General features: G+C 29.6%; 1 protein-coding gene and 1 non-coding gene across 2 annotated transcripts in view; one reads left to right on the top strand and one right to left on the bottom strand.

Moving 5' to 3' along the window:
• LOC113386946 overlaps window positions 1–27,539 on the top strand; it is a 729,443-nt gene that overhangs the window by 227,846 nt on the left and 474,058 nt on the right. The window contains exon 2 of the mRNA XM_026624709.1: window positions 10,165–10,601. Within this exon, the coding sequence (XP_026480494.1) occupies window positions 10,431–10,601 (171 nt within the window). The 5' untranslated portion in view covers window positions 10,165–10,430. The remainder of the gene's footprint in view (window positions 1–10,164; window positions 10,602–27,539) is intronic.
• On the bottom strand, window positions 12,829–12,901 carry Trnar-ucg. The gene has a single exon. It is a non-coding gene; the product is annotated as a tRNA-Arg (tRNA).

The raw sequence follows: 27,539 nt of genomic DNA on the forward strand, positions 1-27,539 counted from the left end.
AATTATTCACAGGGATGTCTGTACGCATACAACGTCAGATCTCTATTAACGCGACATGACGACTAATCACAATCGACCCGTATAGAAATGATTTCATGGAGAGCGAAAGACGTACAGTTCGCAATTTCCATTGCATTATCACAGTTTTACACATAGTTTTTTGTGCTTTGAGGCACGATGCCATACTCTACTAGTTGAATTCAAATTTTCAACTATATTGTTGCCTATATCGTCCATTTCATATTCAATTTTTTTGATTTTAACAATTCTATTATCCTCCATATTTAATCCAGCAATGTTATGACCTATAGTGATCATTGTCGGCTTCTTGGTTCCATTGGCCCGATTCCATGTTTAATATATTTTAGTAGCTCTTATCGGCAATACATTTATTTAACACTTTCCACTCGCGAATTTCGAGATTTATATGAGTTTTGCCGGAGTGGCGGCATCCGAGTCGAAAGGGTTAATATTTAATAGATATATAGACCATTTTTAAGAAGATAAGAACAACCTGCGTCACTACTATATTTCATCCCAATCTCCTCTATGTGGCTTTAACTCTGTCGCATCTTATGCGTCGCGTGGGCGTGTATAATACTTTTTAAATTTCTAATAAAACGCTTTATCTTGTTTAAACTTCTTATTTTTCTTTATTGGCTTAATCTTCCACTAAGACGATAGAAAGATTTAGTGATTTCTCAGTTAGTGATTAATTGCCATGGACGTTCGGTGACCGACTTCTACACAACATACATGTTTTGCATAATCATACACATCGAGTGTTCCAGGGCACGCATGAGAACCTTTTTATGCTTCTCACATTGTTTGTGAGTAAATTGAAAGTAATTGTTTTTATGTACTTGTTAATTTCTAGATAGATAATTATACCAAGCTGTTATTACTTTGTATGTGATACTTTTATACTAGGTGTACGAGTTCAGTTTTTATTTTGTTGACAGATTGGATGATTAGAAAATCTTTTCATGACAGATTTATTGAGAATTTTATCGTGGAGTAAAAAGTTATCGAAAATTACAAAATGAGATTTGAGTCAATTATTGATCAACCCCTTTTAACGCGGTACTAGATGAACGCAGTTTTCATACTACGCGGAGTTGAAATTGCGCCAGCCCTCCTATAACGTGGTACTTTTAAAATCCTTTAAATTTTTAATTATACAGCCCTTATGTTGACTTCAATAACTAGATATTGTCTGAAGTCATAATATAAGTTTTATTGTCGATTATTTTATCTTTTACGATATACTTATATAAACATCCCAGTTTATACCAGAATTGTGTACGACATCGGTTTTAGTAGTGGAGTTTTCCTAAAAAAAACAGCTTTAAAATTCTTCTGTTAGTAAAAAGTCTTTTAGTTTATCTTTTTTACTTTTTTTTTTAACATTCTTTATGGTGAGTTATAGTAATTGCAAAAAACGAAACTTTTTTTTATAACTTTACATTTCAAGATCTCCTGAATATTTTGGCATGCCTTAAAAAAATGCATATGTTTGAATGTGTGTGTTTATGTATTTTGTATAAATTTTTGTCGATTTCGGGAACGCGGATCAACTGATTGGAATATTAACATTCGATTCATGTCAATGGGGTGATGTGCTGATTAGTTGTCAAAGACAGGTAGACAGTAATAAGGTGACCATAATCCCGGTTCGGCCGGGACAACCCCGTGTTTCCACCTTGTGTCCCGGGTTTTTTTTTAAAGCAATATTTGTCAAGAATTTAGATCTTTTGTCCCAGGTTGTCCCGGTTTTTCGAAAATTAAAATTCAAATTAACAAATAGAATGAAAACAAACGAACAAGTGCTATTTTTTCAAATTAATTATGAAGGAAGTTGAATAGAATTCATGCCAGGCTCAAAAAAAAACATATAGTTACGAAAAGCTCAATTTTGATTAATAAAAAATGATATTAATCATTATATAATATAACTATATAGTATTTGTTATTTTAAAGGGGGGTCTTTATCCCGTATTAGCGTACTTAAAAATTGCCGTCCCGGTTTTGACTTATATATGGTCACCTTAATAGTAATAAGGCAGACAGACACTTAGACAAGTTGAAAGGTAGATAGGTAGACAAGTAGCCGAATATTCGGATAGATCATATATAAATCAAATTAATTTTTTTTAATTTTCTCTATAGCGGAAAGTTCATGCAACTTGTCATCAGGCAAATATCGCTTGCACTTTATTTATGTATTTATATAAAATCTCTTCAATTCAATAAATATACACTTAAATTCGATAATAATAATTTATGATTCATCATCTCTTTTGTATATATTAGTCTCCATATAACTTGGTACTATTAATGACGTTATTACTTTACTGCTAGTTTTGAATATCATGCACAGCGTTATAAGAGGGAAGTTTTTATGTGACATTTGTGAAGTAATGCCAGAAATTGCCATTTTCTTTGGGAAATATATTTATAATAAAACCTTTCACTGAGTTTATGATAAAACCTTCCACTCGGTACTACTGATGATGTGATTAGTGCTAGATCTTTTTTTGCACCGCATTATAAGAGGGTTGTCTTTGTGATATTTTTGCAGCAATGCTAGAAATGGTCATTTTCACTTGGAAACATATTTATAATAAAACCTTTCACTAAACTGAAACTGATTAATCCTATACACAAAGGACATTCCAGAATCTAGTGATTATTGTACTTTTTTCGACGATATTAAAGTTATAGCCACTGATCAAAATCCCAACATAACCACAGAATCTGACTTCAAATTTATCTGAACAAAATCGAGACTTGGTTCAAGACAAAAATTAAAATTTAACGAACCCAAATTGAAGGATATGATCTTTTTGTTGAGAAAAGAAACCTAATTCAAGTGAACCTTTTCGGAGATAAATATCCCCAACGAAGAAAGATGCATGCCCGGGTATACATTTGGACTGCAAATTAACCTGGATGCTCAAAACCCTCTAATCAATTGGCCTATAGAAGGAAATTCGAAGCTATCGCTGTCAATAGATAATTTATTCCTTACAGAATAGAAATATGGTGGTGCAAGGAGCAAATCATGTAGAAGTAATGATGCAAAGAAGCCAAACCAAGATACTAAGATCTACAGTTGGTCAAATGTAATCAAGCATGTTATCCATAACTACTTAAGTTGTCCAATATTAAGAACATGATCAAAGTTAGAAGCATGATCTACCACACAGAAATTGAGTGTCACCATCACCAACTTTACCATAACTTGGATCAATTCTGCTTCTCCAAGGAGACATTAGACTTTTCTCCATGGGCTAGATACTAAATATTTTTTTAGAATAATAAATATAGAAATTTTGACTTACATTTTTTTCTGCTCATGTAGCAATAGCTTATAAAATATTATTATAAATTGATTTCTCTTAAAGGATAAACATTCAACAAAGCAAATTAATCTATATCCATGATGTTTTAAGACGTCTTTCAGAAAACAAATAGAAGGATTGAAGTCTATGATTGGCGAATTGTCAACTGTATTGGATAATATAATTATAGAAAAAGAGAAGTAGTTTGGATACATTCCGCAAGAAATGTGTTTCAAAACAATAAAAAAATTGAAAATATTTGCACCGAGAAAAATACTGATAAAAACATATACGAAGAGAAAAACTATCAAGAAGAAACCTTGACGTAGAGTATAAAGTCTTGGAGAAATGGAAGTGCTTCACCTTTCAACAGTTTTAATGATATTTTTATATCCACGATTAATTTTACTTATAATTCAATTATTTAAAAACTATGAAGAGAATTTACAATATAAGTTTTAAGTTAAGATTTATTATTGACACGTGAGAGAAAATTGTTAATGTCAGTGTCAGTGTCAGGAAGTCTATAACAACAGGTTAAGAAAGTACAAGTTACAATCATGGTGAATTTCACTCATCATTATTAACGGTATTTATAATAATACATTCACTTATACATATACTTGTACATATATTCATATTAAAATAAACCTAGTAAGTAATAATTTAATAATAGGCTATTAATACTTTACGTGCATCAAAGAAAATAAATGACATGGAAGACGGTGAGAAGTTCATTCGTTTTCTAATAATAAAACCAGACAATTGTTTGTCTATCTGAACTATTGGACTTTTGCCTATTGGTGAGTAAGATAATGGATTCAACTTCAGATTATTGTTCTATGAAAGAGCTCTGACATTACTAAAACCGACGTCGCTGCATATCTTTGATATAAATTGGCGATTTACAAACATATTTCAGAAGATAAGATAGTCGATAAAAATACTTATATTGTAGCTTCTTGCATTATCTAGTTATTCTTAGATTGCGCGCAAAGAACTTATGAGTTGTTGACAAAAAACCGCGCTTTTAAAGTACCGTGTTATAGGCGGGCTATAGCAATTTCAGCTCCGCGTTCAATTTAGAAACCGCATTACTAGAGTACCGCGTTATAAGAGAATTGACTCTATATAGAATGCTAAAACTTGATTGTTGTTTAGAAAAAAACTACCTCATACATACCTTCAAAGAGCTAATACTGATATTACAGCTCAAGTATTTAATTTTTTATCTATTGTTCCTGTATGTTTTTGACATTGTCAGTCGAATCAGCATAAAAATACAGTTCCATAAAATAATAACTTTAGCAAGTCTACCAAATAAAAAGCCAGTTGCTAAACAAGTCTGCTAAATGGTGTTTTGTCGCAAAACAACATAACTGATCATGTAGATTTTGCATACTGATACTGCATCGATAATTACTAAGACGAGGTGAACTATGGTGATATCGATGCAAAACGGTTATTTTTGCATAAATTATTTGAATTTATATGCATAAACCCACCGACTAGATAAAAGCTAGTAAAATGGCTAATGTATACTTTTTATTGGATAAAGTAGAATAATAATTATAAATGGTAGTCTGCCCGAAAGCAGGTTTATGGTGCGAGAGAACCCCAAATCAATGATTTCCTTTAGCTTTCTTGTTTATTTTTCTCTTAACCTTCAATCATTTTTATACATTTTCCTTTCCACACTTCTGCTTCTATGTGACCTAGTCTTGTGCTTGGGCTTTCAGTTTCCTGTATTTTCTATTTTTGTCTTAATCATCAATCATCTGCCTTCATCTTCTTTCCAATCGTTTGAGTCCTTCAATTTTACCTTGAGGCACTTTTTTAGCAGAATGGGTCTGATCCAGTTTCCTTGCTATTGAATCTCTGAATGCAACTTTCTTAATATTTGAGGACATGGCAAAATAACAAGAAGTCTCCAAATGCCCACTATTTATGGAGACAAATGTTCAACTTAAAGCAAGAAATTTGTCTTGCTCAGAGGAATTCTCACTTCTTCAACTTAACACTTCTTTATTTGTTATCTCATCAGTCCACTTTATCTTTTCTATTTGTCTCCAACACCACATTTTGAAATTCCACAGATAGTTTTTGTTGGCCTTTCTTAGAGTCCATGTTTCTGTTCCATACAGACATAGGCACTTTATTAATCTCCTTATTAGTGTCCCAATAGGCAAGTAGAAATCAGATCGCTCGTCATGAAATGGAATATCTATAATTTTGCATTAATCATTCATTTATTTCAAAAATGATCTTTTCTTAAAAATAACTTGGTTAAAATGAAATTAACCATGTTTTTGCATTATGAACAGTACATCTGTGGTTAATTAAAGTTTACAAAAGTGAGCTTTAGGAAAAGTAGTTTTTAAGAACTATTTTGTTGCATTTAGTTGCAGAGTGGATATATATATATATATATATATATATATATATATATATATATAAACAGTAGAACTCCAATTATCCGAACTCCGACTATCCGAATCACTTTCAGAAAAAAAAATTGTCCAAAAGTCTAAGTGCGCTATTATTCTTCCACCGCAAAAAGGGTTGAACGGTGGAAGACCGCAAAACAGCTTACATTGACGAAGATGTTTAAAAAACAATGATTTTTATTTCTAAACTTGTACATAAGTACATTTTATTTATATTAAAAACATGTGAAAATATCATGTTTCTTTCATTCAATTCAATAAAAAATAGTGCAATATCAAAACGTTACTTTTTTCTCTCCAATGGCAATTTTAAAAAAAAACTCCGATTATCCGAATATTTGATTATCCGAATGGGTCCCGGTCCCCATTAATTCGGATAATTGGAGTTCTACTGTATTATATATTAATGTATGTACAACCTGTGCATAAAAAAATTTTTATGACCTTTTTTACTAGGCACCCCTATCTGACAAAGATGTTGTCTATGATTATATCAATGATGATTATGTCAATAAAAAAAAAAGAGTGCGCGTAAGGTTCACACGCGATTGAAGTAAAACTTATTTGTTACTGTACAAGATGACATTTAAGTAAAAATAAATACATCATATAACAATTTTGAATAATGTTTATTAGTAATATAGTAACACTCGTAATGCACACATTTATTAGTGGTAACCATTATACACATTTATATAATAATAAATTATAAAGTATATATTTATAATAGCATTAAAAATATGTATGATATTTAGAAACAATAATGTAATTAAAGTCATACTTCAAATATGACATGATCGGTTTGTTATTGGAATTAGCATTTAGAAACGAACCTTCATTAGAGAAATGAAGTAATTGCTGATTAATAACTTTTATAATATTTGTTCACACAGTGGATTATGTTAAACAACGCCTAAACAAAATTGTTTTCGCAACTTCACTCATCATGTAATAATTGTTTGAAGAACTTCATATAATTAAAATTAACATACATTCATTGACTGATGGTATTTTTTTTACTTTTTTGCTGACGATATAATATCATTCTTTGAACAGCTGTAATATCTGTTTGGCCTAAAAAATATTTTTCATATCAATAACTTCAAAGATTTATAGAAACTACGTATAATATAGAAATTATTTCAGTAAACTTTCTGCATTTGTTTTATTATTTTCATTATAATTATTTACGGGTGACAGGGTAAAATATTTTTCTGATTCAGGCATTTTTCATTAAATCAAGATTTGTACTACGATGTAGCTTCAAAATGTTTGTTAATCTATGCCGATTTTCTTGTTGATATCGGTACGCATACAACGTTGATCCCGGTACGCATACGACGACAGATCTCTATTCACATATACGGCGTGTAATCACAATCGACCCGTATAGAAATGATATCATTGAGAGCGAATTACGAATCATTGGCACTCGACTCTTATCTTATCTTATCTGCCGTAACGCACTTCCGTTACATTTGTACGGATTTACACCCTAGTCGCTTATTTAGTAATTCTAGTGATAGTATATAGGATGTTAAAATGTCGCCCAACCCCTAGTTGTAAACATTTTTGATTTGAGATTGCCATAATTAAACCTTAAATACTTTAGATCAACTAAGTATTAACAAGAAGATGCTCTTTTAAGTAGTTTGGTTGTATTTTTAGTTAGTAGATGCTTGCATTTTGGGAGTTTTAAGTTTTCCTTGTACTCAACTAATCTTCTAATCTCTTCTGTCCCAGCATACATACTAGAACTAGACCATTACAACTTGGTATTCTTTTCTTTAACTTATTTGACGGAATCCATACATCTTATTGGTGTTTCTGCTCTTCCTCAAGAACTTTAACAAATGGTTTGAGATTACTGGTCGAACTATTTTTGCTGGTATCAGATTTCTCGTTAGAGTCAAATTGCATTGCAATATAGAGGTCGTATGCACTGATAGTAATATAAAATGTATGAGTAAATCGTTTGCTATTTGAGTTCAACTTGGATTATCCAAACAATTTTTTTTAATAATCTTTTTTTTATTTTACATCACGTTCATTATATCCATTGCGTATAGCACTTAACAAAGAGAAATCAATGAACTTACGCATGAATAAGTAGAAATTATCAATACATCATGTTAGTAGAGCAATATTTATTTAGATGAGTCTTTAAATAATACTACTATTCCATGGGAATAATTAGCAATTTAGTGTCATCAGGACACACAAGATTGAGGTAATGTCAATTGAGGTAATATCAGCAGGGCAATGTTTTGAGAAAATAAAGAAGCAAAAGGCATTTGCATTAAATTGAAGTTATTTAGTTATAGAATTTTATCATTACCTTAATCTATGTTTATGTGAAAAAACGTACTAATTATTGACTAACGTGAGGTCAATGATCATGATAAAATAAGCAGATTTTTATATATTTGTAATGATTTTTTAATTAACTCCCTGTAGGGTGAGTCATAGTAATCGTAAAAAGTAAAAATATCGAAAATGAAAGTTTTTATAGATACCTTTGAATTTCAGAGGTTTCAGAACATTTTGTCATACCTTACAAAAATGGATGTATGTGTGTGTGTATGTGTGCGCAGGTCTGTGTATGTATGTGCGGATACAATTTTTGTCGACGATTTCGAGAACACGGATTAACCAATTTGAATAATTCAAAAAACATTCGATTCTTATGGATGAAGAGACGTGCTGATCAGTTTTTAGTAAAGGCAGATTCCGAACATAAGGGGCAACAAAATTTTTATGGGTTCCATACCAATGCTTATCCGTTATACTGCATCGCGGCGCCCATGCGCTTCCATATTTCGTTTCTACGCAGCTAACGTATTGCGATGTGGCGGACATAGCTCATGGTTCGATTCCAGGCACTTCCTAATAAAATAATAATGAATTGTAATAACGAATTTGTATATGATAATATAGAATTGTAATTGAATAAGTTAGTATGTATGAATAAAAAAATAGTATCAAGCTAAAAAAAAAATTAGAAGAAGGCGCAATAGCATTAGTAGAAAAATGAAGAAGATGGATTTAGAAGAAAGAAGAATGAGTAAAAACGAAATAATAGAAAAGAAGTATTTGAAGTAAAATAATGTCTTGAGTTAGAATTTGAAATGTTGAGTTAAATTTGATTAGAATTAGAAGTAAGAAATAGAATTAAAAATAATGTTGAATAAATAAAGAAACGTTGTAGGTGGCTAAATGCTCCATGTAAGCGAAGCCAATAAAAATTTAAAATAAAAATAAAAATAAAACGTATTGCGATTGCTTTGAAAACAAAATCAAAATTTCCAAAATATTTCAAAGTATGAAAAAAAAGATTTTTTTTCAAACTAGTTGGTATTGGTATTTTGTCTTGAGGCAAGTTACATGAACCTCCCGATATGTGTAAATAATCGACTTAATGAAAAAAAAATATGAGTTATTAAAACTATTCCGAGTGGATTTATTACACATATTTGAAAACGAACGAACACGTTAACTCGGAGTATTTTCTAAAAGCAAATTTTCAAAAATCAACAATTTTTATATTTGAACCAGTTTCCGTAGGACTTTAATGCTTTAGTATGTTCATTAAGATCAAGTACTCTATTGTTATACCAAGTAAATCGTCTAATTTTAATTTTAACTAATGTCAAAAAAACTACTAATTTTCTCAAACTTTGATGAGTTTTTAAAATTAAACTACTTGTCGTAAGGCCGTCATATTTCAGAAAGTTTTATAAAACTATGATATATATCGCCAAAAAAGGTCTATAAAAATCGGTTTAAATTTTTTTTTCAACAGTTAATTGCAAGAAAACAGCTCGGTAGATTTTCACCTAAACTAATAAGTATCATTCCTATTAGGAATTTCCTAACTAATATCTTTCGAACAGTTTTTGATTTTTTAAAATCGATTCGGTAGTATTAACTTAAATGTGGGCGAAAAGTTTAACACCTTTTTTCAAATTACAAAGAAAAGGCTTGGCAAACAATAGTCCTCATCGAGATACATTGAATTGCTTTTAAATTTTTGAAATCGGTTCAGCCGTTTTTGAGGAAACGTCGATTTACGGAAAAAAATTTGTTCACACACACGCACACACATACTTTTTCCAAATTTGGTCTTCTTCGATTCGGAATGGATTGAAACGTCGAGAAAACATAAAACTAGCGAATCGGATTTTTTTATGAAAACATAAACTTCTCCTTCGGGAAGTTAAAAATTTCTAAAATTTCTTTTTTAAAAACTTTAATTTTTGGTACGGAAAGTTCCAGCAATTTGCCTTATGACACAATGCCATCAAACAATGGTTATATTTATATTTGGCTTTTATATTGATAATTCATACTAATTATAGTTCCTTTATTTCCAGGACCCGGCATAATGAAACCTGAAAATCCACAAAACTACCACATGAAAATCTAAAAATTTTAGTCAATCTTAACGAAACCAACCAAAGCAACAAAACTATGAAAAATCCAACAACATTTCCGCTTGAACTGTCATCTAAACCGAATCTTTAGATTTCGTAGTTCAACATCAAACCACTTCCAAGAACATCTTTCTAATATTTATAATTCACTTATAACGACTTAGACAAGATCAACTTTTCTATGACGGACTCGATTGCTGTGTCAAATGGCTTGTAAAGGCGATGATCTTCCAAAATATTTTGATACCGAAGACAGAGTTACGAGAGAAATAGCCAACATGAAGGAGGCGTTGTCAACTGCTTCCTTGCCTCAGCAAGGAAGTGCAGGTTGCGATGAGAAAAGGATTGTTGCTGAAAGACCTTATGGAAGTTTAAAGGTTAGTGGAAGAAGATTAAAAAAAAAATACGTCTTTAGACTTAACTAACGCGTAAAACCAAGCCAATTTATATTAATATTTTTTTAATTTGGGTGAGAATGCAACTGTGCACTCTTCCAAGCATCCAACAATTCGTTTGCAGACAGCTTTTTTTTTCTAACATTACTCATAAAATTTACTTAATCTTAGTCTATTGGACAAGGGTGAATTATATACACAATAAAAAATGTTAGTGGAGGGATATATTGTTATATACATAAGTTTGATCTAGAATTTTACATGTGTTTTCTTGTTTTTAAAGCTTATTAATTTTATTGAATCGTATCATCAATCGATCTCGAAATTCGCAAAATATTGTGAAAAGTAAGGTCAAAAATTTAAGATAATTATGAAAATTGTTGTATTAAATTGTTTTATCAATTGTTACATACAGCCTAAGTTTGCTTAAGGCGTAGAGTAGAACGGAGCACAAAGGTAAAATTTGACTTCCAGTGATTATACTGTCTAAACCACTTAGTGACGTCACTTAGTGAATGAGCATTGCCGACAATCAACTCCCGATTGATTGAATTTCATGTCATATATCACGTTCTTAACTTAAAATTAAATCTAGTGCTTGAAATTATGTGAAAAAAATTCAGTTCATGTGGTGTAAAATTAATTCCCGAAACACTTAGACCTTATAATATATAAACCAATTTTAACAAGTGGATTCGATTTTGTGTACATTTATTTCACAGTGGCAATATTATTATTCAAAATTTTTACAAAATTATCAGTTCACATAATTATCATTATATTATTGAAATAAAACAATCACAAATAATATTTGAAATAAATTAACAATTGAGATATATAATAAATAATATGTAATATCCATTATTGTTTATGTAAATCAAGCTCAAGCATAGAATATTAACTTTCCGTAGATTTTATCGTCCAAAAATCGAAATTGAAATTTTTTGCATTTCTCGACGTTTTGAAGGTTTCTGAACATTTTGGCATACCTCAGAAAAAATGGATGTGTGTGTATGTATGCATGGATACAATTTTCCAGTCACGTTTACGGGCGCACGGATCAACCGATTTGAATGGTTCAAAAAACATTCGATTTCTATTGATAGGGAGATGAGCTGATTAGTTTTTGGCAAAGGTAGGTCCAGCCGTTTCGGAGATAAAGAGCAAAGAGTGCAGAAAATAGAAATCGAGTTTTTGAGAAAGCGGAGCGCCCAGCTTTGAATGATCCATGATTGTGATAATTTGTTTTTAGCAAATGCATGTCCAGCCATTTTGGAGATACGTTGCTAAATGTGCAAAAAATGGCAGTTTTTGAGAGAACTAAGCAACCGATTTGAATGAATCTAAAAACTTTTTACTTATGTTGACGAAACGATTTCTTTTTGTCAAAATTGATTTTTTTTCAAAAAATTTTTTTCGTATTTCGAAAATAATTCGGATTTTAATTTAAATTTTGGCAAAAGTTTTAAAGCTCACTTATTTACTTGAAATAAATAATTTTAACTCTGTCCATCATTTTAAATCTGATTGAGTAAGTTTTGTATATTCATTTTTCATGTAAACATATCAAAGTCGTCGTTCAATTTGTCTATGAAATCTAAATAAGAAAATTCTAGCGTTTATAATAATACATATATTTAAATGCATTCAATATTCCTTGAATATTTCATTATGGTACGGGAAGTTCCAGCAATTTGCCTTAAGACACAATGCCATACACTTTGATTCAGAATGACTTGAAACTAGAACATACGTTTAACTAATCAGATTTTCTAACAAAATTCGGCTTCTCCTTCGGGTAATTAACATATATTCAATTTCCTGAATTACTGAGACAATTTTTTTTTTCTATAACTTATATTTTATTCCACGTTCAAGAAACTTTAATGGAAAGAATAAAACAAAATAAAACACGAACAGATTCAAAATCCTTTTAATCCATTAATATTGAAATATCCAATAAATTCAAAAATTTCGAATATTATATGAGCTTTATGTTACAAAAAACCTAGGCAATTAAAAATATTTTGAAACACGCATTCGAATGTATATTTCTGTGTTCAACTTTCAATGTCAAAAACAATTTATATAAATAAACCAACAATTGCCGTGATGCATTATATTAAACTTTATTTTCTTCTTGTAAATGATTAAATAATTTATGCCTAAATAAAATAATTACTTTCAAAATATTTTGTAAAATATTACTCGACCGTGACAGGACTCGAACCTGCAATCTTCGGATTCGAAGTCCGACGCCTTATCCATTAGGCCACACGGTCATGTCATATTTGCAAGAATATAACGATGCAGCTGGGCTTGAATTTAGGGTCTCACGGGGTGCGAAACAAGGGTATGGGTCAGGTAAAGTGAGTCAAAGAGATATTTGAAGGCAAACGTATATATAAAGTTATAGTTTAGTTGATATATTATACTAATCAATTTATGTTTGAAAAATAACTAGTGACGCATGGCATTGTGCCTTAAGGCAAATTGCTGGAACTTTCCGTACCAAAAATTAAAGTTTTTGAAAAACCTTGACAATTTGCTGAAATTTCTGTTTTCAAGAAGAGATTTTTGAAATTTTTGAACGAATCTGACATTTTTGAAAAATTATATTTTTGGTATATTCTAATTTTTTCTTTATACTTTGAATATTTCTAAAAATTTCGAAATTTTCTTCAAAGCAATATCGAAGCATAAGCAGCGCATCCCAGTCTAACAGATAAACATTGGTACGGAACCCAGAGTAATGTAAACAAAATTCATACTTAACACTGAAAGCTCTATAAAATATCTGATAATTTGATATGTCCAATGGCATTTTTTTTTACTTTTGTTACTCGATCTGCAAACACTTAAACGGTTCTTCATTTTGTTAATGTAAATTGTATGTTTTTTGAATTATAAAATCGAACGCTCCGTTCTCTCAAAATCTGAATTACTATTTTTGTCTCTTTTTGCCTCGCATCTTCGAAACGGCTTGACCTTCCTTTGCTTAAAACTAATCAGCACGTGTCCTTATCAATACGAATCAAATGATTTTTTAAATTATTCCAATCAGTTGACCCTATTTCATTTGTATGATTCAAAAATCATTTTATTTGTATTGACGAAATGAAAAATTGTCACAATTTTTGGGAAGGCAAGTCTAGCGGTTTCGGAGATCAAATAAAAAAGTGAAGAAAATGCCATTTGGCGGACAAAAATGATCATTAGACATATGCACATGAAATTATCACATATTTTATAGATTCTTTAATAATAACAAATTTTGTTTATATTTCTATGCATTCCATACCAATGTTTAACCTTTATACTACAACGCGGCGCCCACGCGCTTCTATAATTCGTTTAATAAAAATCAAATTTTTCAAAAAGGTCATTTTTTAAATATTTTAAAAATGTCAAAAATCGATCGAAGAAAATTGAATCTTTTTTAAAAAAAATATAATAGAAACATTTTATAGAAAACTTGAATGTAAGAAATAATTTGTGGCCTCATACATTTAGCTTTCATCATTTTGTTTCAAGCTGTTCAAATTGAGTAAAAACGTCGAGAAAATTTAAAATGACTTGAATGGTGTTTTAGACGTAAATATTATTCCCTCTTTCGCGAAATTAATAAACATCTTTATTATTATCATTACCTTAAGGCAGGTTCGTAATAAGAGAGTATCATATTTAATTCATGCCCTTTTTTCCTTATTTATAAACACTTTTTATTTCTCAAAGTTCTACTTTCATTTATTTTACTTTTTTAATTCATTGTATTTTCTCTTTTCGCATAAGTAGTCCATCATCTGCATCCTTTCAGTCGTCTCATTTTTTTCTCAAATGACGTCATGCAGTTCTTAAGGTTCCGACCCAGCTTCTTATTCTTTGCACAATCTTATAGAGTAGAATTTTGCTCCCCAAAAGTTAGTAGCAAATTGTGAATTTGTTGCAGAAGTTACTTCTACAATTTTCACATTCTGTTCCAACATCACATTTTGCAAATCTGGAGGTAGCTTTTGTCGCACTTTTTGGAAAGCCGAATTGCCAATATCCAAATTTAGCACTTCATCAGTTTTTTCTGCATTTAAATATCATGGTAAACAATTTTTGTATTAAAAATACTTAAAATGCCAATTCACGACTGGCACTAGTTTGTCAAAAGTACATCATATAAAACAGATTTTATTGCGTTTAGAGAGTGAATGTGTTTTATTTGCACTTAAACTTTTTATCAATAGATCTTAACCTATAAAATTTAATGAATGCACAAAAACCTTCTCCCATTTGCTCCGATTTTACTTTCAGACTTAGACTAATAAATTTTTTTTCGCACCTATGACTTCGTTTATTCTATTTTCCACGTCATAAATCATATTTACAACTTTGTGAAACTTATAAGCTATTAAATTCTATACGAATCCATGTCATATATGCATTGTGGTGTTTTCATGAGATCTGTGAATCTGCAAATTGCACCAGATCTATAGAGGTTAATAATATAATTTGTAAATGGGTCGAATTTAATGGGTCATAAACTTGAATACGTTTTGGAAATGAGATATTTAGAAAATCACTCTTAAATGTAATCGAACCCTTTAATAAAAATGCAAGTACATAAAGAAAGTAATGGTTAATGATTTTTATTTTGATGTTTTTCTGTCAATCAGAAAAGTAAGTAACTAAAGAACTACTTTAACAAATTATCTGGTACCACATAATCCATGATTCAAGGAAGGCTATTATGGATTTCGCTTGAAAAATTTTATTCGTATATTCAGAAAAATTTTAAATGACCTGAGTTTTTTTAGTTTTAATCAAGGCCTCATTCTGACTTTGTTAATAAATATTTACCTAATACCTTTCTGCTACAAAATATCACTGCACTTGATGGTTACTAAATCAATTTCTTGAAGAGTTTTCCACGTTAAGATACAATTATTGTAACTTTAGTCATTTATGTGTAGTTAATTAATATAATTTGTATCAACATTTTAAAAAAATGTAGCAACTACATATTTTTATTGGTTATAGCAATATTCAAGAAAAACAAAACAAGAGTTTTTGGTAAAATTCGATGGTTTTTAGTACATACTTGGTGTTATTGGATATTATAGAAGTCTACGTGGTTGTTATTTAATAAAGAGTTTCCAATAGATATTTTCATTGGTTCTCGACATATTTGTGAAACTTTGAGTTTTGTTTTAAAAAAAATTAAATGTGGCGTTTGTTTTTCGAGATTTTTTTTTTAGAAACACCTCAAAAACGGCTTATGGAATATTGTTGATATTGTTATATATTATAAAAAGCATCGTGTTCGATAATTTGAAACGAGATCCAACTCCATATCTTGATTGGTTCCCTAGTTATTTCGAAAAAATCGCTTTTTTTCTGAAAATTTTTGTTTTTTGAAAAGATTTCAAAGACTAAAGAAACATTGTTAATATTGCTAGATATTATGAAATTCGACGAGATTGACGTTCTGAAGCAAGTTCCAAGTTGATATCATTGTTGGTTCTCGATATATTTAAAAACAAAAACCTTAAAAAATCTAGTTTCATCTGAAATTTTATGTTATGTTCGGAAATACATCAAAAGTGGCTTTAGGAAATTTGTTGGATATCAGCTGTTTGACATCCTAAAACAATTCCCAACTCGATATCTTGGTTGCCTTATAGTGTATTGTTGATATTGTTGGATATTAGAAGAAGTTTGATTTAAAAATTAGTTCTCGGGATATTTAAGAAAAATTACAACAATAATATAATTTATAATATGTTACTGGTAATGGTCAACAAATTGATTGACAAGGCAAACAAGATGTTCATTGATTCTGAAATTATTCAAATAATCCAAAGAATCGCTTTTTTTCGAAAAATTAGTTTTTCTTTTGGTGTATGTCGAATTCGACTTATTGCTTATGGTAAATTAGTTTGTACTATTCAATATTATTAATTCGTCTCGATTGATATTTTGAGTTTAATAAGTCTCTACTTGATTTTTTTATTGGTTCTCGAGATGTTCAAGAAACACTAACAATATAGAAACGTTTGCTAAAATCTAATATTTTTGAGTATTTCTCAAAAGCGTCTTATGGGAGAATGCTGATACGAATTTACTTTTTAAGTGAATTTATGCCTTATAATTTATATAAAAACTGACATAATGAACATTTTGAAAAACTCAATATTTTCTAGAGATATTCATATATTTGAAAGAACATCTTATTTAAATCGAGAGATCTTAATGCAGAAATAAATCATTGGTTTTTAACTCATGTTCCCTGGTGGGCACAAAAATATCTGTCAAATCTATTGTACATATAAAAGGGAATTTTATTACATTTATAATTTATTTTACTACTGTTTAATAAGAATGAATGGTAGAAATTTACATTTGAATTGGAAATTGTCGCGACTTACGTAAAATGCGTGGGCAACGCAAACGTAGGTCTACGAAACGTTCTCTTTTCAAACTATTTGATACTGGAATGTTGTTGTTATTTGAATATGACAAGTGAATTATTAAATGTTTATTAAATACGCCTTCAGATTCTGTTGGCAATCTAGATACTGGTAATGTTAATTAATAAAACTGCAAATGCTTACTTTGTTTCCTGTTTATGGTGTAACAGATATTTTTTAAAATCTAACTCAAATGCAGAAGTTTTTTTGAATTTTTTGTATGTTTTGTATGCACTGTCTTTAAAGTATTCTTAAAGGTTGAATATGTTTCTTTGCATTTGTTTGTTCAAGGTAAACCCATGTGATAAAATTAACTTTTCTTAATTGATACTATAAGCAAATAAACAAATATGAAAAAAACCATGATAAGCTATTGTGATAAGATTAAAATAAAGCGTATATTATTTAAGATAATTTAAGTGGTGTATGGCATCGTGCCTTAAGGCATATTGCTGGAACTTCCCGTACCTTAATGAAATAAATAAAAAAAAATCCGAGAAATATTAAATATTTTCAATTAGAGTATTATAAATACTGTAACTTTCATTATTCTTATTTTAATGACAAATTATAAGAGTTTTTTGGAAAACGGCATTTATTTAACTTAATTCATCGGATTTAAAATGAAGGACATTGTCTAATATTTATAAAAATTATATAAACTGAATTTGCAAATGTTTACGACATTAGCTAGATAATTGAAATCTAAATTATTTTTGGATTAAAAAAAATTGAAATCATAAAAAAAAATCTCCAAAACCAATCGTTTTGTCAACACAAGCAGAAAGTTTTTTGAATCATTCAAATCATTTAAATCATTCAAATACTTAGTTCTTTCAAAAACTGACATTTTTTTCCACATTGAGCTCCGTATATTCGAAAACTAATCGCCAATTCTCCCCATCATTACGAATTGAATGTTTATTGGATCATTCAAATCGGATGCTCCGTTCTCTCAAAAACTTGATTTCTATTTTCTGCACTCTTTGCTTCGTATTTCCGAAACGGCTGGACCGACCTTTCCCAAAAACATCAGCACATCTCTCTTTACAATTGATATTGGTATTGATTGTTTTTTGAATCGTTCAAATCGGTTGTTCGGTACGCCCGAAATCGTCGACGAAAAATTGTATTCACACCTACACCCACATCAATTTTTTCTAAGGTATGCCAAAACGTTCAGAAACTTCTGAAACGTAAAGATATGCAATTTTTTTAAATTTCTATTATTGGACGATTACAATAACTCACCCTACGGGAAAGTAATAAATGTATAGAAATCACACCAGAGAGCGATTTTCTAATTAAGGCTAATACAGGTTCATGGGTCAACATTTTTTTAGTTTTCTTACAGCTAGTGAATTGAGAACTGGTTTTAGTTGATACATGAATACTGCTTCTGTCATCAATTTCTTCATCTGCCCAAGGTGTTTCTATGTCATTATGGATTGTAAAATTATAGACATACCAATCCCTAAAATCTTTGATTTTATTTGATGCATCTTACAATATTGGGCTTACTTGCTCCATAGCTCAATCCCATATGTCCACAAATGCTTCAGAACTGATTTATACATCAAAACTTCGTTTTCTAACAAATAATAATAAAAGTTTCGAGTGTTTTCTTATAAGCTTCTGCTTTGTGCATTTTAGTTTTATTTGCTGAATTTTCAACTTGATATGTGGTTGTTATGTCAATTTTCTATTCAGATCATTACCTAAATATCTTACTACTTTTTTAACTTCCCGTAGGGTAAGTTATTGTAATGGGCCGAAAATCGGAATTGAAAATTTTAACATTTCTCGACGTTTTGAAGGTTTCTGAACGCTTTGGCATACCTCAGAAAAAATGGATGTGTGTGTGTGTGTGTGTGTATGTATGTATGGATACAAATTTCCAGTCACGATTTAGGGCGCACGGATCAACCGATTTGAATGGTTCAAAAAACATTCGATTTCTATTGATAGGGAAAAGAGCTGATTAGTTTTTGGCAAAGGCAGGTCCAGCCGTTTCGGAGATACGGAGCGAAGAGTGCAGAAAATAGAAATCGAATTTTTGAGAGAACGGAGTATCCGATTTGAATGATCTAAAAAACATTCAATTAGTAATGATTGGGAAAAGTGCTTATTAGTTTTTGGCAAAGGCAGGCCCAGCCATTTCGAAGATACGGAGCTAAATATGTAAAAAATGGCAGTTTTTGAGAGAACTAAGCGTCCGATTTAAATGATTCAAAGAACTTTCTGCTTGTTTTAACAAAATAATTGATTTTGAAAAAAAAATTGTATCAATTTTTCTTTTCTTTTTCTCTTTTTTTTTTTAGTTTTTTAGTTTTTTGTATATCGAAAATATTTCAGATTTTATTTTTAATTCTGGCTATAGTTCTAATATACTTTACAAATAATTTCAACTCTGCAATTCAGTTTATATAATTCTCATAAATATTAGACAATGTTACAATATTTATAATAATCTATTTGAAAATATTCAGTATTCGAACATTTCGTTACGGTACGGGAAGTTCCAGCAATTTGCCTTAAGGCACGATGCCATAACTGCCTCAAGACAGAATTCCACTTACAGCTAGTTATAGTATTTGTTTATCAGTCAAACAGTTAGACAGTTATTTTTTCTCTGACTGAATGTAATATGGTGCGATTTGTCTTAATTTAGTTTTATTTGGTCTCAGCTTTTGATCCAATCTTCAATTATATTTTGGTATATTTGTAATTTAATTCATACTACAATGGCTTTCTTACGACTGAAATAATAGATCGTCAGCAAAATGTTGAGAATTATATGAATTACTTTTAATGTTGGGAAACCGTATATGAAATTGTTTCAAGAACACTCCCTTGTGGTACACCATCTTCTATATGCTATTGGATTATTTTTCCGATTTAGATAAAGTATGAGAAATTTTAATGCCAGTCTGCTTAAACTATGCTGGTCATACCATGGCTTTAATAAACGAACAAAATTATCTAAAAAAAAATCAAGTGTTTTATCTAAAGACAGGTCTATGCTGTGCATGGGAACATAATTTTCCCAATAGATTGACTTAAAGTCCAGTGCATAATAATGTAGTCTTTGTAATACATTGAACAAAAATATACAAATTTTTCATGCGCAAATATTATTTTCAAAATTGCATAACCTACAAACAATTTTGTTTTTATAAAATTTTCTCTATATTTTCAAAGTAGCCTGAAATATATTGATCAATCTATTCAGATCAATCAGAGAATTAGATTCTAAATTCTTGGTAAAATGTGTTTGTATGTGTATGCATAAATGTATGTATGTATGTATGTATATGTGCATTTATATTATATATTTATTTACGACCTGAGTTGCACGTGACTACAATCCCTGCAATAAACATTCGACCAGATTTGCTTATAAATAATAATAGTACATATATAGTAAATTTAATAGTGCATTGTAAAAGTTCGTTGGCCCACGAACTCCTGTGAATGTGTTCGATATCGCAATAAAATAATAATTTACAACTGATAGCACTAAAGTTTTATGCCGGTTGAAAATTGCAAAATAAATCAAAAGCAATAGCAATTAAAACAATATATTCGTAATACTAGTGGTGTGTTGGTAAAGAAAAATTTCTAAAACTTTTATATACAAAAATGGTGATTTGAAGTTGTCGCAGTCGTCCACTGTTTTGTTTTTAAAGATTTTTATATAATTTAGTTAAGAAATGTAGCATAAATACCTTTATAAATTTTTTGCATAAATACCTTTCTTTATTTGAAGAGAACAAAACAATTATTCGAACTTTAAGCATAACTTTATTTAAATCTTGTTAATATTAATAATGTGACCAAAATAGTAATAACTGTATTAGTAATAAACGAACACGTTAACTCGGAGTATTTTCTAAAAATAAATTTTCAAAAATCAACAATTTTTATAATTTCACCAGTTTCCGTAGGACTTTAATGGTTTAGTATGTTCATTAAGGCCAGGTACTCTATCGGTATACCAAGCAAATCATTTAATTTTAATTTCAACAAACGTCGAAAAAACTACTCATTTTCTCAAACATTGATGATTTTTTAAAATTAAACTACTTGTCGTAAGTTTGTAATATTTCAAGACCATGATATATATCGCTAAAAAAGTTCCATAAAAATCCGTTTAAATTTTTTTTCAACAGTTAATTACAAGAAAACGGCCCGGTAGATTTTCACCTAAAACTAATCAGTATCATTCCCAACAAATATCTTTCGAAAAAATTTTGATTTTTTAAATTCGATTTAGTAGTATGAGCTTAAATGTGGACGTAAAGTTTAACACTCTTTTCCAAATTGCGAAGAAAACTGACAAACGAGAGTCCTCATCGAGATACATCAAATGGCTTTTAAATTTCTGAAAATGGTTCAGGCGTTTTTGAGCAAACGTTGATAAAAGGTCTAATGTTGACAAATGCCGAAAAACGAAACTAATTTTTGCAAACTTTGAAGAATTTTTAAAGTTAAACGACTTGTGGTAGGGTCGTAATATTTTAGTATGATCTATAAGACTATGATATCTATATACCGTCATAAAAATCATAAAAATCGTCGAAAAAAATTTTAAGACTTTATTACAAGAAAACGGCCCAGTCAATCTCTACCAAAAAGTAAACAGCACGATGCTCAACCAATATTTTTCGAAAGGTGTTTGAATTTTCAAAATCTGTGACAATTTTTACTTGAGTTTATATTTGAAATCTTAAATATTAAGTAAAAATTTAGCATCCAAACTTTATTTTGGGGTTTTGATATTACAGTGACATTAGTTTTAGCTGATGCAAATATAGCTGTAGCATCAGAAAAAGTCATCACTTTGAAGTTTTTTTATTTATCTCATTTTATTTACCAAAGATCTGGAATCTTGTTATTTATGTGAATGAAATGGCCAATGGCAATAAAATTCAATTCATTCCATTTTCATTCAAATCAAAACTTATCAATTTTATCTATTCGTAAATGGAAGTAACACTTAGTTTATGATGCCATCAAGTTTTCATCCATGTGCTACTGACCCGTGTCTTCAATTTGCTTGCAAGCAATCGCCGACGAGCCGACCGATTTTCGCAGCAATTGTTACTAATGGATTTGTTGGTGAAGGAACGAATAAAATATTTATTATGAATATTGATTAATATTAATACTTTCAAGTCAAAGTTATGGGTAATTAAAATTTGTTGACTCCCGCTGGTTTTAAATAAAACTATTTGATAGTTATGAAAGCGCAAAATTATGAGCCTGAATGCTAAATGATACTATTTTGACCCTTATATATACATATGTAAGACCATTAATTTTTCAATCCAACATTGTGATTAGTTAAAAACTTCTCATAGGGTACCTTATTGAAATTGCAGAAAAATCTAAATATAAGGGAAATTCAAACATTTGAATGCTGATCATTTTGACAAAGTTAGAGTTAACACACTAGAATCGGGCTTTCAGCGGGATTTGTGTTTTTATCTTTTAGTATTTATTTTTTAAAACTAGTGGGGTGCATGGCATGCCTTAAGGCAAATTGCTGGAACCCAAAAAAATCACACAAAATGTGTACACATTATTTAAATCATTATAAAATATCTGATAATTTGATGTATATATGTTCAATAATCATCTTCGACCGCCAAATGACATTTTTTTAACTTATTTTTATTGACAGTCCATAACCGCTACACCTGCCTTCCCAAAAATGTAATCAGTTCTTCACCTTGTCAATTCAAGTAAAATGTTTTTTGAATTATTGTTCTCCTAAAAACTGAGTTACTGTTTTTGGCACTCTTTGCCTCGTATCTTCGGAACGGCTAGACTTGCCTTTGCCAAAAACTAATCAGCACGTCCTTTTCAATACGAATCGAATGTTTTTTGGATTATTCAAATTGGTTGATCGGTGTTCCTGAAATCGTCGACGAAAATTTGTATCCGCACACACACAAGCTCACACTCAGAAACCTTTGAAACGTAAAGATATAAAAAAAATCCATGTTCGATTTTTTTGCGATTACTATAACTTACCCTACGGCAAGTTAATAAATGTTTATTTTACTTATTCAATATAAGGAAGCATAAATTATTTTCAATAAGGAGTGTAAGTGATGAATGTGTCAATACTCGAATTATTGAACTTTCAGGCCAGATAAAAGTTTTCATGAACACAAATTATTCATATTGTATTGAAAATTAATTGAAAGTTACTAAAATTTAGTAAAACTTAACTTATAGTACTTGGATCATGAAGTTTTGAATAATTCTTAGTTAGAACACAAGCTTGTGTAATTTAATAACTTGAAATTTTACATTGCTTACAGCAACTAGAAGTTTTAATTGTGCAATTTAATTTGTTTACATTAGTAAAATTCACATAAACTTTACTAAAATTTATTGAAAACTATCATATACAATCAATAACGAAATTTTAAGTGAAACTTTTTATAAGAGACTTTTATTTCTTTACTATATTTTTAGCCATATTTTAATTTTGAAAGTTTTCTTACATTTCTTCTAATACTTTAAAATTTTTGGCCCAGCCACTTCTATTAATTTATATCAGTAAAAGATAAAATTTACTAAAAACCCATAAAGCAGTTTTATACATTGTTATATTGAAATTGAATAATTCTTATTTGAAATGCGAAGATGGGTATTTTGTAAAAAGTTAAGTGTGGATTTAGAACATTCATTCGTTTCTTCAAATAACTTTTCACTTTCATTCCAGACACTCAAATTTATTTTTAGTAATAATGAAAACTAGATAAAATTTAATAAAATTGAATAAGAACTTTAATATATACCGCGATATTAAAATTTTGAAAAATTTTACTTGAAATGCGGATTTTGGTAATTTTGTAATTAGCAATATTCCATATATTTTTATAAAACATTTTTTTACATTTCCTCAAATAACTCAAAACTTACTAATACTTACTTACTGACATTAAAGCTAGAAAAAATTTATTAATATTTTGGAACCAATTTTATATATAATACACTCCATTATCGAAAATTTGAATAAAATTAGTTCTCAATTAAAATTGAGAAAAACGGATAAACCAATTTAGATGTTGCAAATTAAACATTATATTGTCAACCTATTATAGTGTCTCACATTATATTGCTTTACAACAATTCGGCATACAGTAGAACCTCGATTATCCGGACTAATTGCTGTCGATGGGCATCCGGATAATCGAAAATCCGGATAATCCAAATTATGAAGAATAATGTTTTGTTCATCAAAAATAACAAATACATACATAGATATAAAAAATCGATGTTTATTAGAAAATGAACACGTACATATTTTCTTACAATTAGATTACATTATACATATTACATTAATCATGAGGTAAAATATTCAGGTGGTACGTAATGTATCATTGAAGAAGAAAAGTTGCTTACGAATAATTTGTTGATCGTTTTTGTAAAAACCAACAATATAGAGCTTCTTCTAAGAGTTCATTTTTCGGTTTCTTCATCATTTTCCGATTTTCACTCCCCTCTTCACTATCTAACTTGCAAGTGTACGACAAAATTGAATCGGCATTCTTTTTAATATCGTTTATAGTGGATGTACCTACACCATACCTATCAGTTAACTTTCGGCCGGTTTCGCCTTTTTTAATGATTATATAATATTTATTTTATCTTTAAGGGATAACAACGCCATTTAAAAATGAATATATGCACGTGAAAACAGAGAATGTATTATTAATGTATATTATACACAGTAGTAAAATTGCAAACGAACTCCGACGCGATTATGTCCGGATAATCGCGAATCCGTATAACCGAGGTCCGGATAATCGAGGTTCTACTGTACTTAAAAATCACTCATAAATCAATTTAATAATTTCTTATTGATTAATTCGATTATTAACTCATTTTTTGGAAGGTAATGCAATTTTTTTAAATCAAAATGATCACATCTCTATATTCAAATATAGAAGAAAAGAAATCTCAAATTATATAGACGTATTCTTGGTTTGTAAAAGCTGATATTTATGCAAAACTATCAGCGAAAAATTTAACTAGCACATATTTATATATTATAAAACTATATATGTGTCCATTTTCACTTAAAAATATGGATAAATAATATGTTTCCAATTGAAAATAGCCCATTTCGGGCACTGCGGTGTGAAATGGCAATGTGAAATCTCTCATACTATTCTTATCTAAATCGAGTTAGAGATTACGGACCTGTCCCAGGGCAGTACTATCCATTATTATTATTATTTATTATAGCAATATAATCTTAAAAATATATGCGTAGATCACATCACATCATTTTATTACCAGCAATAACTATAGTCAGTTATCAATGTTCTATTTTATATCATTTAATATCAGCAGATATTCCTTAAAAAAACAGTATACAAAATTTTTATCAATAATATTATGTGTTCGGAAATTAAATTTTTTTCTGCTCTATGACTTTAGGAGAAGGTCTTCTCCATAGTCACGCTCTAAATGTGTGGGCTGCATGTGTTTTGCTTTCATTCATTAGAGAAATTGCACATTTGGGAAGTCGACTGGAAGTGTGAAGTGAATGAAAATCATTTTAATTATATTATTAATAACAATTGCTTTAATTAATTTCACAATTAATTAGATTAATTAGGTTGATAAGCGGATATGATCTTAAATTCTGATTTAGATTCTGATTTGTGATAACTTAAATTGTTATGATGTTAATTATAATTATAATATGTTCTGCACGAAGCAGATCCGTGAGATCCAAGTTAGAGATTTCTCATTACCTGTAACATTACTGCACCCAAATAGAGATCATCTATTAAAATTATCTGTGTTTTTCTCAAAATATTTCGAGGTTTCCAGCATTTTGAAGAGTATTTCTAAAAGGAATTCATGGTTCATGGTGTGATACACCAAGGTACATCCATGAAGTCCAACTTTATTTCATAGAATTTTTGTTCAATTCGATTCGATTTTTAACTTCCCGAAGGAGAAGTTTATGTTTTCATAAAATTCCGATTCGCTAATTTTATGTTTTCTCGACGTTTCAATCCATTCTGAATCGAATGAAATTTGGAAAAAGTATGTGTATGTGCGTGTATGTATGTGTGTGTGTGTGAAAAGATTTTTTGCCGTAAATCGGCGTTTTCTCAAAAACGGCTGAACCGATTACAAAAATTTAAAAGCCATTCGATGTATCTCGATGAGGACTATCGTTTGTCAGTTTTGCGCTACGATCGACCTAGCCGTTTCTTTGTAGATCGCAGAAAAGTGAAAAATTTTTCGTCCACGTTTTAGCCCGCAATTCTGAATCAATTATGAAAATTCAAAAACCGTTCGAAAGATATTGGTTGGGAATCGTGCTGACTAGTTTTGTAGAAAGATCGGCCGAGCCGTTCCTTCGTAATTAACTGTTGAAAAAAAAATTGAATCACACTTTTTATGTTGATAGAGTTGCAAGTAGTTTAAATTTAAACATTCATCAAAGTTTGGAAAAATATTATAGTCAAAATTTGTATCAAAAGTTGCTTTTGTGATGTGATGAGTCAAATATTATCTATTCATTAAAGTTTAAAATATGAGCTACTAATTTTAGGACATACAATCACTAGTGTTTGTAAACTATAAAATATAATTACTTACTATTGCAGATATTATATTGATAGCGATAACTTTATTTTTGAAATAAATAGTTAAAAATTTCATCTAAAAATCTAAATCTCAATTTAGGTTGATTGAGTCAATAATTTCATATTTCGGAAAGTTCATACAATTTGCCTTAAGGCTATATGCCACTTTCAACTAGTTTTTAAATTATCAAGCGTAGTATTTGGTTCGTTTCGATATTTGTTTTGTATTTGGTTTGGTTAATGTTTAGATATTATCGTAAAACGTGAATTCTTTTAATTTTAAAATAATTAAGTGCATAAATGTATAATTTTTTATGTAATGTGCGTTTTTCATATGTGTTTAATGATCAACAGTTTCTGAAGAAGGGAACATTCCCTTTGCACAATTGAAAGATTAAACAAATATTTTTTAAGAAAAATTGAGGCATTTATTTCATTGTATATATATATATTATATATATATATATATATTGTTGTGCACCCTTAGCTAACAACAATTTATGTTGAGGCCGTCACCAACAATTCTGTTGCGTCCAACGATGTCAACAATTAAAATTTAGGTTCTTCTGCTGCTAAACTTCACTGTGGAATATTTAATTAAACATCTGAAGACATTTATAAATTTTATTTAATTCATTACTTGGTTACACTTAATACACAATTGATATTTTAGATAAGAGTGATGTGAACTGTTTGGCTTTTAGTCAACAAATGCGCACATATTCTCCCGTCTTCCGACTTTTATAATCTCCGATGGTGACGTAATTATTCTTCCAGAAATATACGTTAAAATGACTCACTCCTTGTTTACTTTAGACGCAAAACCCTACAAA

This window comes from Ctenocephalides felis, unplaced genomic scaffold (assembly GCF_003426905.1).
Source record: "Ctenocephalides felis isolate EL2017-DRISC unplaced genomic scaffold, ASM342690v1 CF-g0.4_SCAFFOLD_00845, whole genome shotgun sequence".
Classification (NCBI taxonomy): domain Eukaryota; kingdom Metazoa; phylum Arthropoda; class Insecta; order Siphonaptera; family Pulicidae; genus Ctenocephalides; species Ctenocephalides felis.